Source organism: Poecilia formosa, unplaced genomic scaffold (genome assembly GCF_000485575.1).
Source record: "Poecilia formosa unplaced genomic scaffold, Poecilia_formosa-5.1.2 Scaffold5, whole genome shotgun sequence".
Taxonomy (NCBI): Eukaryota; Metazoa; Chordata; class Actinopteri; order Cyprinodontiformes; family Poeciliidae; genus Poecilia; species Poecilia formosa.
The window spans coordinates 584,492-595,878 of record NW_006799944.1 but is presented as its reverse complement, the minus strand read 5'-3'; the positions used below and the strand labels follow the sequence as shown (position 1 = coordinate 595,878).

Here is an 11,387-nt window from a genome sequence, read left to right as displayed (position 1 = left end):
AATAAAAACATTGTGGCTACAGCAAATGAAACACAAATCTCTTAAAACGTGTATGCGCATGATCTTTTAAAATCTAAATTGCTTTTACTTCTACAAATAAAACCTATCAGTTAATTTGTTTTCCTTTTCTGAAATGAATTGGGCATCCAAAATGTAAACGTGTCGAGGGAGGGGGGACGGACGGGAGGACTTAGAAATCTACACTTTGGTGTGGCAGCAAAATTAAAACCAAATGCTACACGACGTTATGCACAAGCACACTTTCAGTCCATTTAAAAATTTAATAAGCTGAAAGCTTATTTGTCTGATTTGCTGGCTCTTTGGCTTCATTTTTGGCAGGCGTGCGCTGCAGAAGGTCACCAATTCACCTGTAAGGAGAGAATTTACCCTGCCTAATTTTTCCTGTCCTTCAGGTGCAGCCTGCCACCCTGCTTTGCATTTTAATGAAGGCTACATGTTTATTAAATCTTAGTAAAAAAAAAAAAAAAACTGGAATAAATGGCTTATGGTTACCAGGCAACGCAAGTTGATCAAACATCGCCCTCCCCCAATTTTAAGCTCATAATTCATCATCTATATTCAGGCATCAGTTCTTAATTAGATTAAGATGCATAACACTCCCCCTTCTCAGCTGAAATCCTATTTATGCAAATGAATTAACACACAAACACACACACACACACACACACACGCGTCCACGTGCGAAGCTAGAACAATTTAGCAATGAATTTTGAAACGCTTAAATTGCAGATGAAAGGCGATTTATGGCAAAGTTCATACATTTCTAAAAAAATATTTACTAAAATAATATAATAAAAATATTTTTTTTGCTTTTGTGAGACCAGAAAAACCTTTGTATCATAAACTGTAATAACAGGAGTTGCTTCAGATCCTGTTTATAGCTCAGGGAATTTAAAAACCATCGTACATAGTACTTATAAAAATATAAACAAAATACATCAATTAGTAACCAAACATTGTATTTCCAATAATGCTACAGGTCATTTGGAGAACTTACAGTAAAGTATTTGAATTCACATCACAAACATTGAGCCTTACTGTCTGTGCTGCCCCCAAAAGCTAAGCTGTGCTTTTCACTTCCTGAAATCTTAATCAGCACAGCCATCTACAAACGAGAATGAAAGACTATGTTTTTTTTTTTGTTGCTGTCGTTTTTATCTAATTCATTAAGAAAAAGAAAGAGAAAACAGCAGGTGTTCTTGCACGGTTTGCTTTGGCTTCCAGGTAAAGTTAAAATGGGGTCATCGAATTTCATCACAATTCTCAAAGGTGCGACCGTGGAGAAGGAAGAGACGTGTGCATGGCAAACCAAGGACGGTTGGATTTGCTGCAAAGAGCACGGCTCGCTTTGCTCTCCCTGGAGCCACGGCTTTGATTGAGCGCCTGAAATGAGTTGAAATGTCACAAATCTCCGGCAGTACACTAGAAATGAAAATTGGCCTTGTGGCGGTTTTAAGGCTCTCATTAAGAGTGGGCTTAACGTTTTCTATTTAAGTGTGCCGTTGGAGTGCATCCAAAATACAACATTATTACACATCTCTGCGCACTCAAGGAAAAATGTTCCCCTGGAACTTGTCAATGCAGATGGAGTCTCGGCTATATTAAAGAAGAAGAAAAAAAAAAAACAGAGCTCAGAATCAGAGGCCTTGATAGGACAGAAGGGTAGGAATAAGCTCAGGGGAAGACAAGCTTGAATTAAATTTGCAACAAAATATATGTTCAGAATGGGAGAAATTGTCATGTGATTAGTAGCAGAATGCAGATTTTATTCCTTGATTCTGGCTTTTATCAACAACAACAAAAAAAAAGAATTTGGTAAATATAGCAAATCTGACACCCGAGTGTCTGGTTTTATCAAATACTAACACATCTTACACGCAAGCTTTTCTTGTTAGAACTGAATACACTGACTTGGTAAATCTACAGCCCTTCTATTTACCCCTTATTTCTTAGGTGGCTGGATTTTTTATTTATTTTTTTTTTTTGTTCGAGGGGAAACAGAAAAATGACTATCCTGGCTGCTTAGTATTCACATCACACAAAGTGGGTCTGTGTTCCTTATTTAGTCCCGTACTGTACAGCTGGGGAGCTGTCCAGCACGGAGCGGCAGTATGCAAATGAGTCTGGATTTGAATGGAGATGGAGGTAGACACAAAGCTCAATTAGAGACAGAAAGAGAGAAAGAGGCGGTGGGGGAGCGTCTGGACAGGAAGAGGTGGGGGGGGAGGATGGAGAAAAAAAACAAAAAAAAAACGCTTAATGCCAACCTGAGCAAAACCAGTGTACAAACATGCTGAACCACAAAGCTGCATGCAAATAGCCAGACGTATTTCTAAATTCTCCAGCCCGTCTTTCTAGGGGATCAGACGGCTCAGCTCTTCAGCGCGTTTCAGTCACACCAATCACACCAAGATCCCGCATCATCCGTATCACACACACACACAGAATAAAAACAAAACAAAGGTTTAAGTGCCAGCACGTGAAACAATAAAACGAACATATAAAAGGAAAAGAGGTGGCGGCCATTTTGTTCCCAGGTGTCATAGTTGATGCCCAGCAGCCAGCACGGCATGTCACCCAACTGTCCTTGGAGGAGCCTCTGACACGAGCACCGTCACCTCTTGTTACCCTGGCAACTGCAGAATCAATTATGGGGGATGGGAGCAGAATATGAATATTCACATTGCAAGGGAACCTTCATCAAAATTTATAATGTCTTCATACTGCGTTTTTTTTTTTCCTACATTTTAGTATGAATTATTGACCTTGGTTTTTATGTGATGGAACAACACAAAATAGTGTCCAATTGTGAAATGCAAGAAAATCACATTTTTATTTTTTATTTTTTAAAATGCCTTTTTTATTCCTGCATTTTTTATTCAGCCCCATCCATGGCTTCAACATTTTTTAGATACCTTGCTTTAAACTTCACAACTTTATCCACTTCCTCTCTGCTGTGTCCCTTGGTCTTCATGATGTTGTTTGCGCTGCTTTTCTCCAACAAACATCTGAGGCCATTACTGAACATGCGTACTTACACTAAGATTTCTCTAAGCTCAGTTGAACTCTTTCTAACTGCTGCAAAATACAGTTCTACAAAGCACTCAGGCAGTGGACTGCTTCCATGGCTTTCACTGTTTCAATAGCAAAACATTTTTAAAACGGTGCATCGTTTTCCTTTCATTACACAATCATGCGCTACTTTTTGTTGGTCAGTCGCCTCACAATATAATATTAGAGCGCCTGGTTGCATTGGACCAAAATAACATGAAACAGTTGAAGAGGTGCTACCACTGTTGGTAAAGACAAATAAAGCGATCCAAGCAAATTGTTTGCAAGCTTTGGCATTACTACCTTGAAGAAAACAGAAAAGCTGTTCTGTATTTGGGCCGTAGGGGTGGGTGTGCTCCAGCTTCTCCTCCTCCCCCTTTCATTCTACACCTACCATTATGACGACGATCATGAATAGTTTACAAAACTGCATACAGTAAAACGTTGACGTCTTGCACAGCTTCATCGGCAGATTTTTAGCTGACTACATTGGGTCTGTGACCTGCAGTGCAGTCATTTCACATACAGCTGAAGTACAACAGACAGGAGTGCAGGCTTGGCTCTGAGGGGATGGAGCTAACCTAATCAGGGGAGACTGGCAATGCAATATAGGTGTGATTTCCAATAAAACACTGCTTGTACGATCAATGTTGTCTATTTCCTGAGGCCTCCTTTGCACGGTTTTATTTGCAACATCAAATCAGTTATTCAAGCAGGTCCAGTGTAAGTAAGGAAGAGGGATTGCCATTTCAACCAAGAATACAAAGAGAATATATGGACAACTAAAAGAAACCCAGAACTATAGCACAAGAGTGAGCGCCAGAAATAAGTCATCACACACTACGGAATTATGCGAAAACGCACGTGGCACGGTGTGACCACAGGCACGAACATCCACGCAGACACTCGGTCTGCGTGTGCGCGCGCGCTCGTACAGTAAACGTTGCAACGCTCTCATCAATAATGCATCGGCACTTCATGTTTATGCAATTCGCAGGGCAGGCAAGCCCAAGCGATGGAGTCGCTGCAATCCTGATTCACGCAAGCACGCACAGGCTACAAGTCACACACGTCTACGGACAGACTGAGCTCCCACACTCACACACACACACACGCGAGTTATTTATATTTTATCGCCTGTGGAGAAGGAGATTAAGATTATAAAACAGTCTTCAGCACATACCTGTTAAGGCACTTTTTCTCTCTGATTCTGGTTTTTATGCAGGCTGGAAGGGCTCACAGTAAGGCGCGCACTAAGGCTGTGCTGATATGCAAATTAAAGGCTCTGGCTCAATGCAGGGGCATTTATTATTCATAAATTACTCATGTTTATGCAAATGATGGGCTGATACGGAAACACTGGTGGGGGTTGAGTGGCTCAGTCTAAACATACTGTGTGATTCGATCGTTGTTGCGCTCAGCCATTTGTGATCCAGATTCAAACATTTGACCAACAGAGATAGTCATGGAGTAGTCGCTGTTCTCTGAACTTCTCGAGGTGGGATTGGGAGGGTTAGGTTTTACATCCAAAGGTGGGCCCTGTGCATTCTTGCATTTATGTATGTAGCTAAAGCACAGGGTTTCTTTTAATTTTTCAGTATGAACAAAAGGTTTCATTTATGTCTAGTGTTTTGAATGAAATAAACTGCAACACATGGTACATATTCAGGTTAATGTAATAATTATTGGGCCTTTCAAAACAATTTTTAAATATACTTTGGCTCATTACACCTACACATTTTGACCAACTTTTTTTTGCCTTTATGAATTGTTGCCAAAAATAATTTAATATTAAGTATAATATAAGTTGTTACTGTACAAAAACCCCATTCTCTCAAATAATAGTCATATATGATTATGGACTAAAATCAGAATGAATACATTGAAAGACAAAAAATAACTTGTCAGGTTCAAAAATGTTGAATGCACCTGAGCATATCCTTGTTTGTTTTTTTTTATTATTATTATTTCTTGTTTTTAGTTTCCACACTTCATACCAGCTGCTGGTGGTAAAGTACTATCATGCTGTTCACCAACCATCTTTCAAGCTCTACAAGAAGAAGAACTTTCTGCCCTATTTATTTTTAACCTTGACACTTTCTGGACAGGGAAAATTAAATTGCAAAACTGTGTTGCTGACAAACCTATTTTGTTTGTTTTGTGTGTTTTTTTTTTCACACTATTGGCACTTTCTGCACCCCATACAACATTGTTTCGCGCACAGCACTCTACTTTACGGCAGCAAATGTATTACGGTACAATCATACGTCATCATTGGAAGACTCATGGTGGCGTTCAACAATGGTGACGCCCTGAGATTCGTATATTTCGAGTACTTTAGTCTGTTTTTACTCTGTAAAATATCGACTGTAGCCTTATAAGGAATTTAAACCGTGTATCTGAACGCACATAACCGCTGTACACCAAAGTCATTTTGTGGAGTGATGCGTAACTAGATCCACGAGCGTAAGTTGCTGGATGTTGTGAATAAATGTGAGCATTAGTCTGGTAATGTTAATCGGCTTTTGCTTATTCTTGTCAACTTTATTTTTTCATGTATATTTTCACATTATTGAGACCGTTTGTCCTGTTTTTGACACAGAAACCACCATGTTCCACAACAGCTCACAGAAGAAATTCTGGACTTTTAAAAACGAGGATGAACTGGAGCAGATGCGGTACATGGCCAATGAGAAATTCCGTAGGAAAGCACTGGAAAGTGGAAAGGTAGGGTGACGCAGCCTGAAATGCTACCACAGCATTTTTTTTATTTTTTTTTTTTGTAACATTATGTGTGCTTTTCATCGCAGTTTGATTCTCTGTTGAATTAGCCCGGTATCGGTGACTTCAAGTTCTTGGATCGCCACGAGGAGGACGCGTTGTTTCGACACTACGAGAGGAGACTGCTGGACTTCTGCAATGCTTTTAAACCCGCGATGCCCAAATCTGTGGTGGTAGGTTTCTGTGTCGAGCTTTCCTCAACGCAGCAGTCACTCAGACAGACCACTGAACAAGCATGTTTCACCTGTAATCTCACCTCTGCAGGGCACAGCCATCATGTACTTCAGGAGATTCTACCTGAACAACTCGATCATGGAGTATCACCCCAGGATCATCATGTGAGTGCTGCCAAGTTGGGAGTTCTGTAAGGTTTGATGTGGTTTCTATTGAATATGTGCTCAATATCATACATACGTACATAACACCATGTCTGTACGTATTGGCTGTTTCATTTCACAACCTGTAATGCAAATATAGTGGACAGGTGGGAAGTGGATGCAGTGAGTGAGTGCATCCCCCTCACTCTGTAAATATTTTATGTCTTTTCATGGGACAACACTGAAGACATGTTGCATAGCAGTCAGTGTAAAGCTTGTTTAACAGTGTAAATGTGCCGTCTCCCTAAAAGGAAAAAAAAAGAAAAAATATACAGCCATTAGTGTATAATCTGCTGGCCAAACATCCTGTAACTTCTGTAACATCTCATTTAAAATATCAGAATGATGAGTAAATCCCGCTACATGGGTGGATTATTTCATATTTCAACTTACCGTGATATTTAATAGTTTGTCCTACTTTCTATTGACTGTTTTTTAAGCTACTTGGCGCCAGTGCTTCCCTGTAAAGTTCTCCACCTACTTTTTCTTGGCCCTCTCCCCCTTGTTTCAGGCTGACGTGTGCATACCTGTCCTGTAAGGTGGATGAGTTCAACGTGTCCAGCACCCAGTTCGTGGGAAACCTTCTGCAGGAGAGCCCGGCGGGACAGGAAAGGGTCGCGGAGCAAATCCTAGAGTATGAGCTGCTTCTTATCCAGCAGCTCAATTTTCACCTGGTGGTCCACAACCCCTACAGACCCATGGAGGGTCTGCTGATTGACCTCAAGGCGTGTGCTCTCTGTTTTGATTATGATTACGCTCCAGGAGATCTTTCACAATTAAAACCTCGATCATACGGCGTTCCATAAGGTGACTTTTCTCCCGTCAGACTCGATACCCGATGCTGGAGAACCCGGAGTCGCTGAGGAAGAGCGCCGACGATTTCCTTACCCAAGCAGCCATGACGGACGCAGGACTTCTGTTTTCTCCGTCTCAGATTGCTCTGACAGCTATTCTGAACAGTGCTTCCAGAGCTGGCCTCAAGATGGAAAGGTACCGATCAGAAATGTTATTTTAATTGCCATTAATTAATGTATATAGTCAGGCACCACTTTATTTATTTTTTCCCCCATTTAGCTACCTGACTGAATGCTTGGGCCTTAAAGAGGACAAAGAGACTCTTTCGAAGATGTACGACTCCATGAAACGTGAGTCAAGGCCACCTTCAGTTCCTCTCCACAAGATGGCGATGCTGAGCTGTGCAACCATCACTTCTGATTTGATTCAAGCGTCTTGTCTTTATTTATGCAGGGATGAAAACCCTCCTGAAGAAGTATGACCTTCCCAAGCAGGAGGAGGTGAATGCTTACAAACACAAGCTGGAGAGGATTCACGCTGAATTTGCTACTTCAAGCAAGTAAGGAGATGAAGAAAGCTCTGGGATAACTCTGTTTCATGCTTTCTAATGGGAAATACACAGTCAGAACATCAATTATTAGGCAACAAACATCTTTGGCACCTGAAATACTAATGAGAATTCACCCAAAGACAATGATGTAGAGTGATTTCTATTGAAAGTTTTTGAAAATTCCTAAATTTCCTATTGGAGGCACCAACAGTTTTAGACTTAAATTACGATTACATGTAAAATACAGTCTCTTTTTATGCTACAACCTGAAGACCGTCCCACTGTTGTAATCTTACGTCATTATTTTCAATTTCATTTGGTTGTGTTCTTCACACATTCATGCCCAAGTGAATAATCGCAGGCGTTCAGTCGTATGCAATAACAGTTTTATTTCAGTCAGGTCGTATCTAAGATGCAAAAGGTTCGAGGTTCAGTCTCGGGTAGAAAAATAAAAAGGAACACATCAGCTGTATGAAATCCAGAGAAGCTGCGTCACTACTCGCATCATTCACACCGTAAAGCGTATCCGACACAGGTACGGCTGCCGACTTATAGGCTTAGTGGTTGTGACTCATTTCTCTCCGGTGGTTTGCTAACACTTTGTGAGGTCCGCGGTATCGTTAAGTGCATCTACAGTAAACTGTTTGGTAAACGTCCGAGCTACGGCAGGCACAGGGTCGGACTTCTGCAGCGACTCGAGCCGTCGGGCGGGCGGGCGCCTGAGGCCGAACTTTACGGCTTCGTCAGGTCGACGAATCCGTGTGTGTGGTTTCGACTTGGAGTGGAGCCGTATGAGAAACAGTCGTAGCAAAGGTGCACAGAGGAAACGCCACCTGTTGTGGTGGCGGAGTGAGAGGTGGGGGGAAAAAACTGCAATGTAGCTAAAGCTTTTTGTTTTCATCCAAAGGCATAGAGGGAGTAAAGGTGATGGTTTGTTAGAGCAGCATATATGTAGGCCCACGCACTAAAGCACGATCCATTCAGGGTTAATACATGCACAGGACAGGTTCTAGGTATGCAGCTTTCTCAGCACTTCTATGCTATATCATACACAAACACGGTATTTCCTTATAAGACTAACTACATAACATACAAAGCAGCATATACGTATATATAAAAAGTTGGGTTCGTGCTGCAAGGAAAAAAACAAAACAAAAACAAATACAGTGTAAGTTACAATGGTTTGGTAGCGTAGAAAAATCAGGTGAAAGGACGATTGTGAGTAGAAAGGGAATTAAGGCTAGTGTTGTCTTGGAAAGAGGTGCTGTGTTTGAATTCCCTGATGACAGCAGAAATCGCTACTTCGGTACTTTGGGTTCTCTCCCCTCCGACGACACGTTCCCCACAGTTTGTCCAAAGAGGAGTAGCCAAACAGGAAGCCCGTTGCGTCTGCTCCCTTTCCATAACTGGTTCAAGACTTGTGAGGAAGTGATAGAAACACCAGGATAGAAAAGATCAGATTTCTGCAGCGCAGTGCACCAAGATCATCTCCCGCAAGGTCTCCGCGTCAAACAACAAAAAAGTTTCTGACGGATTTTGGATTCAGACGAGGGCTTTGGAGAGGCGATATTCAGTTGTGCAGCGAGGATTTTGTTTGTTTCCCACAGAGGACAGTCACGTTGCGTTTGTACCGCCACATGCGCACAGTAAAAGCGCAGACTCGCTCGGAGTCTTCAGTTTCACAACTCGTGGAACGAGGCGTCGCTTTGGCTGCGCGATCTGATTACAGGATTTGCAGGTGGAGATCCTTAAAACTCACATTACCTGGATGGCAGCAGCCAGAGACATGATGGTGCACTCTGTCCTGTAAAATAAAACGGACACGTTTGTGAAAGACACAAGCTGTTCAACGTTGCTCTGTTAGGACTCCTGGGACAGCTACCGGTATGAATGGGGTAAACTAGACTATAGGACGATGAAGATGAGGAGCAGACTACCATTCAGTGACCTTATGGAGGACCAAAAGTGCCACAATTTTCTATAAATAACTTTTAGCACGTATTGCATCATGCTCTTTTTCTGCCACCCTTTCTCAAAGTCACTGTTAGACATTTTTATAATATTTGGTCAGTATTAAACATAATGTAAATTCACAATTCATTTCAGCCAATTACTGAAGAAATGTTGCATTTACTTAAATATCTAACAATTTCCATGTTTTAGTTACGCATTTGAATAATTAGTGCTTCATTAGGTTGTGGCACATTTGGCACGCCATACTTTTTATGCCTAATAACACTTAAAATGGTTGCATCAACACCAAGACACAAAACAGAGTTCACCCCTTGTTAATCCGCTTGTAAAACCTCTCCTATATTTCTTTTAATCTCGCAGCAAACGAAAAAGAGGATATGAAGAAGACGGCCATGTTGCCAAAGAACCTCGTTTGACCGAAGAGGCTAGACAGTTTTCTTCATTTGAGTAAAATGTTTTCTAAAATGTTTTCCCCAGAAATCTTAATCAGTCGCATTTTGTTTAATTGCAGGACTGGACTGATGAAGACCTCCTATGAGATTATCGAGTTGTGGAATGAAACTGTTGAAAGTTCCTGCTTTCCTCCAGTATTTTATATGAAAAAAATCTAAATGTGGCAAAATTAAGTGCACATTTCAGTTGTGTTTTTTGAGAAATAAAGATATTTTCTACTAGTTGTTTTTCTTTTTTTTNAACAAACATCTGAGGCCATTACTGAACATGCGTACTTACACTAAGATTTCTCTAAGCTCAGTTGAACTCTTTCTAACTGCTGCAAAATACAGTTCTACAAAGCACTCAGGCAGTGGACTGCTTCCATGGCTTTCACTGTTTCAATAGCAAAACATTTTTAAAACGGTGCATCGTTTTCCTTTCATTACACAATCATGCGCTACTTTTTGTTGGTCAGTCGCCTCACAATATAATATTAGAGCGCCTGGTTGCATTGGACCAAAATAACATGAAACAGTTGAAGAGGTGCTACCACTGTTGGTAAAGACAAATAAAGCGATCCAAGCAAATTGTTTGCAAGCTTTGGCATTACTACCTTGAAGAAAACAGAAAAGCTGTTCTGTATTTGGGCCGTAGGGGTGGGTGTGCTCCAGCTTCTCCTCCTCCCCCTTTCATTCTACACCTACCATTATGACGACGATCATGAATAGTTTACAAAACTGCATACAGTAAAACGTTGACGTCTTGCACAGCTTCATCGGCAGATTTTTAGCTGACTACATTGGGTCTGTGACCTGCAGTGCAGTCATTTCACATACAGCTGAAGTACAACAGACAGGAGTGCAGGCTTGGCTCTGAGGGGATGGAGCTAACCTAATCAGGGGAGACTGGCAATGCAATATAGGTGTGATTTCCAATAAAACACTGCTTGTACGATCAATGTTGTCTATTTCCTGAGGCCTCCTTTGCACGGTTTTATTTGCAACATCAAATCAGTTATTCAAGCAGGTCCAGTGTAAGTAAGGAAGAGGGATTGCCATTTCAACCAAGAATACAAAGAGAATATATGGACAACTAAAAGAAACCCAGAACTATAGCACAAGAGTGAGCGCCAGAAATAAGTCATCACACACTACGGAATTATGCGAAAACGCACGTGGCACGGTGTGACCACAGGCACGAACATCCACGCAGACAACTCGGTCTGCGTGTGCGCGCGCGCTCGTACAGTAAACGTTGCAACGCTCTCATCAATAATGCATCGGCACTTCATGTTTATGCAATTCGCAGGGCAGGCAAGCCCAAGCGATGGAGTCGCTGCAATCCTGATTCACGCAAGCACGCACAGGCTACAAGTCACACACGTCTACGGACAGACTGAGCTC

The 11,387-nt window shown here is 41.5% G+C and overlaps 1 protein-coding gene and 1 long non-coding RNA gene across 3 annotated transcripts in view; one reads left to right on the top strand and one right to left on the bottom strand.

The window, feature by feature from the left end:
* The window catches only part of LOC107837412 (uncharacterized), a 45,430-nt gene extending 41,094 nt beyond the window's left edge, over positions 1-4,336 (bottom strand). Inside the window, exon 1 of the long non-coding RNA XR_001663432.1 lies at positions 4,256-4,336. This is a non-coding gene — a long non-coding RNA (uncharacterized LOC107837412). The remainder of the gene's footprint in view (positions 1-4,255) is intronic.
* A 991-nt stretch (positions 4,337-5,327) lies between these two features.
* Positions 5,328-10,155, top strand: LOC103145109 (cyclin-H-like). Of its 2 annotated transcripts, XM_007562389.2 has the most exons (10): positions 5,328-5,538; positions 5,675-5,799; positions 5,904-6,026; positions 6,118-6,191; positions 6,742-6,955; positions 7,057-7,220; positions 7,305-7,375; positions 7,479-7,584; positions 9,910-9,973; positions 10,061-10,155. In XM_007562389.2, the coding sequence occupies exons 2-10, from the start codon at positions 5,683-5,685 to the stop codon at positions 10,085-10,087; spliced, it is 960 nt and encodes a 319-aa protein (XP_007562451.1). In that variant the 5' UTR covers positions 5,328-5,538; positions 5,675-5,682; the 3' UTR covers positions 10,088-10,155. The 2 variants fall into 2 exon arrangements, with proteins under 2 accessions (XP_007562451.1, XP_016532225.1); XM_016676739.1 differs by having other exon boundaries at positions 5,328-5,565; positions 9,910-10,155.
* The last annotated feature ends 1,232 nt before the right edge of the window (positions 10,156-11,387 follow it).

Coding starts and splice junctions, on each gene's coding strand:
- LOC103145109 (XM_007562389.2), top strand. CDS start 5,683: ATGTTCCACAACAGCTCACAGAAGAAATTCTGGACTTTTAAAAACGAG. Junction 6,192..6,741: donor TATCACCCCAGGATCATCAT/GTGAGTGCTGCC, acceptor CCCTTGTTTCAG/GCTGACGTGTGCATACCTGT. Junction 6,956..7,056: donor GTCTGCTGATTGACCTCAAG/GCGTGTGCTCTC, acceptor TTCTCCCGTCAG/ACTCGATACCCGATGCTGGA.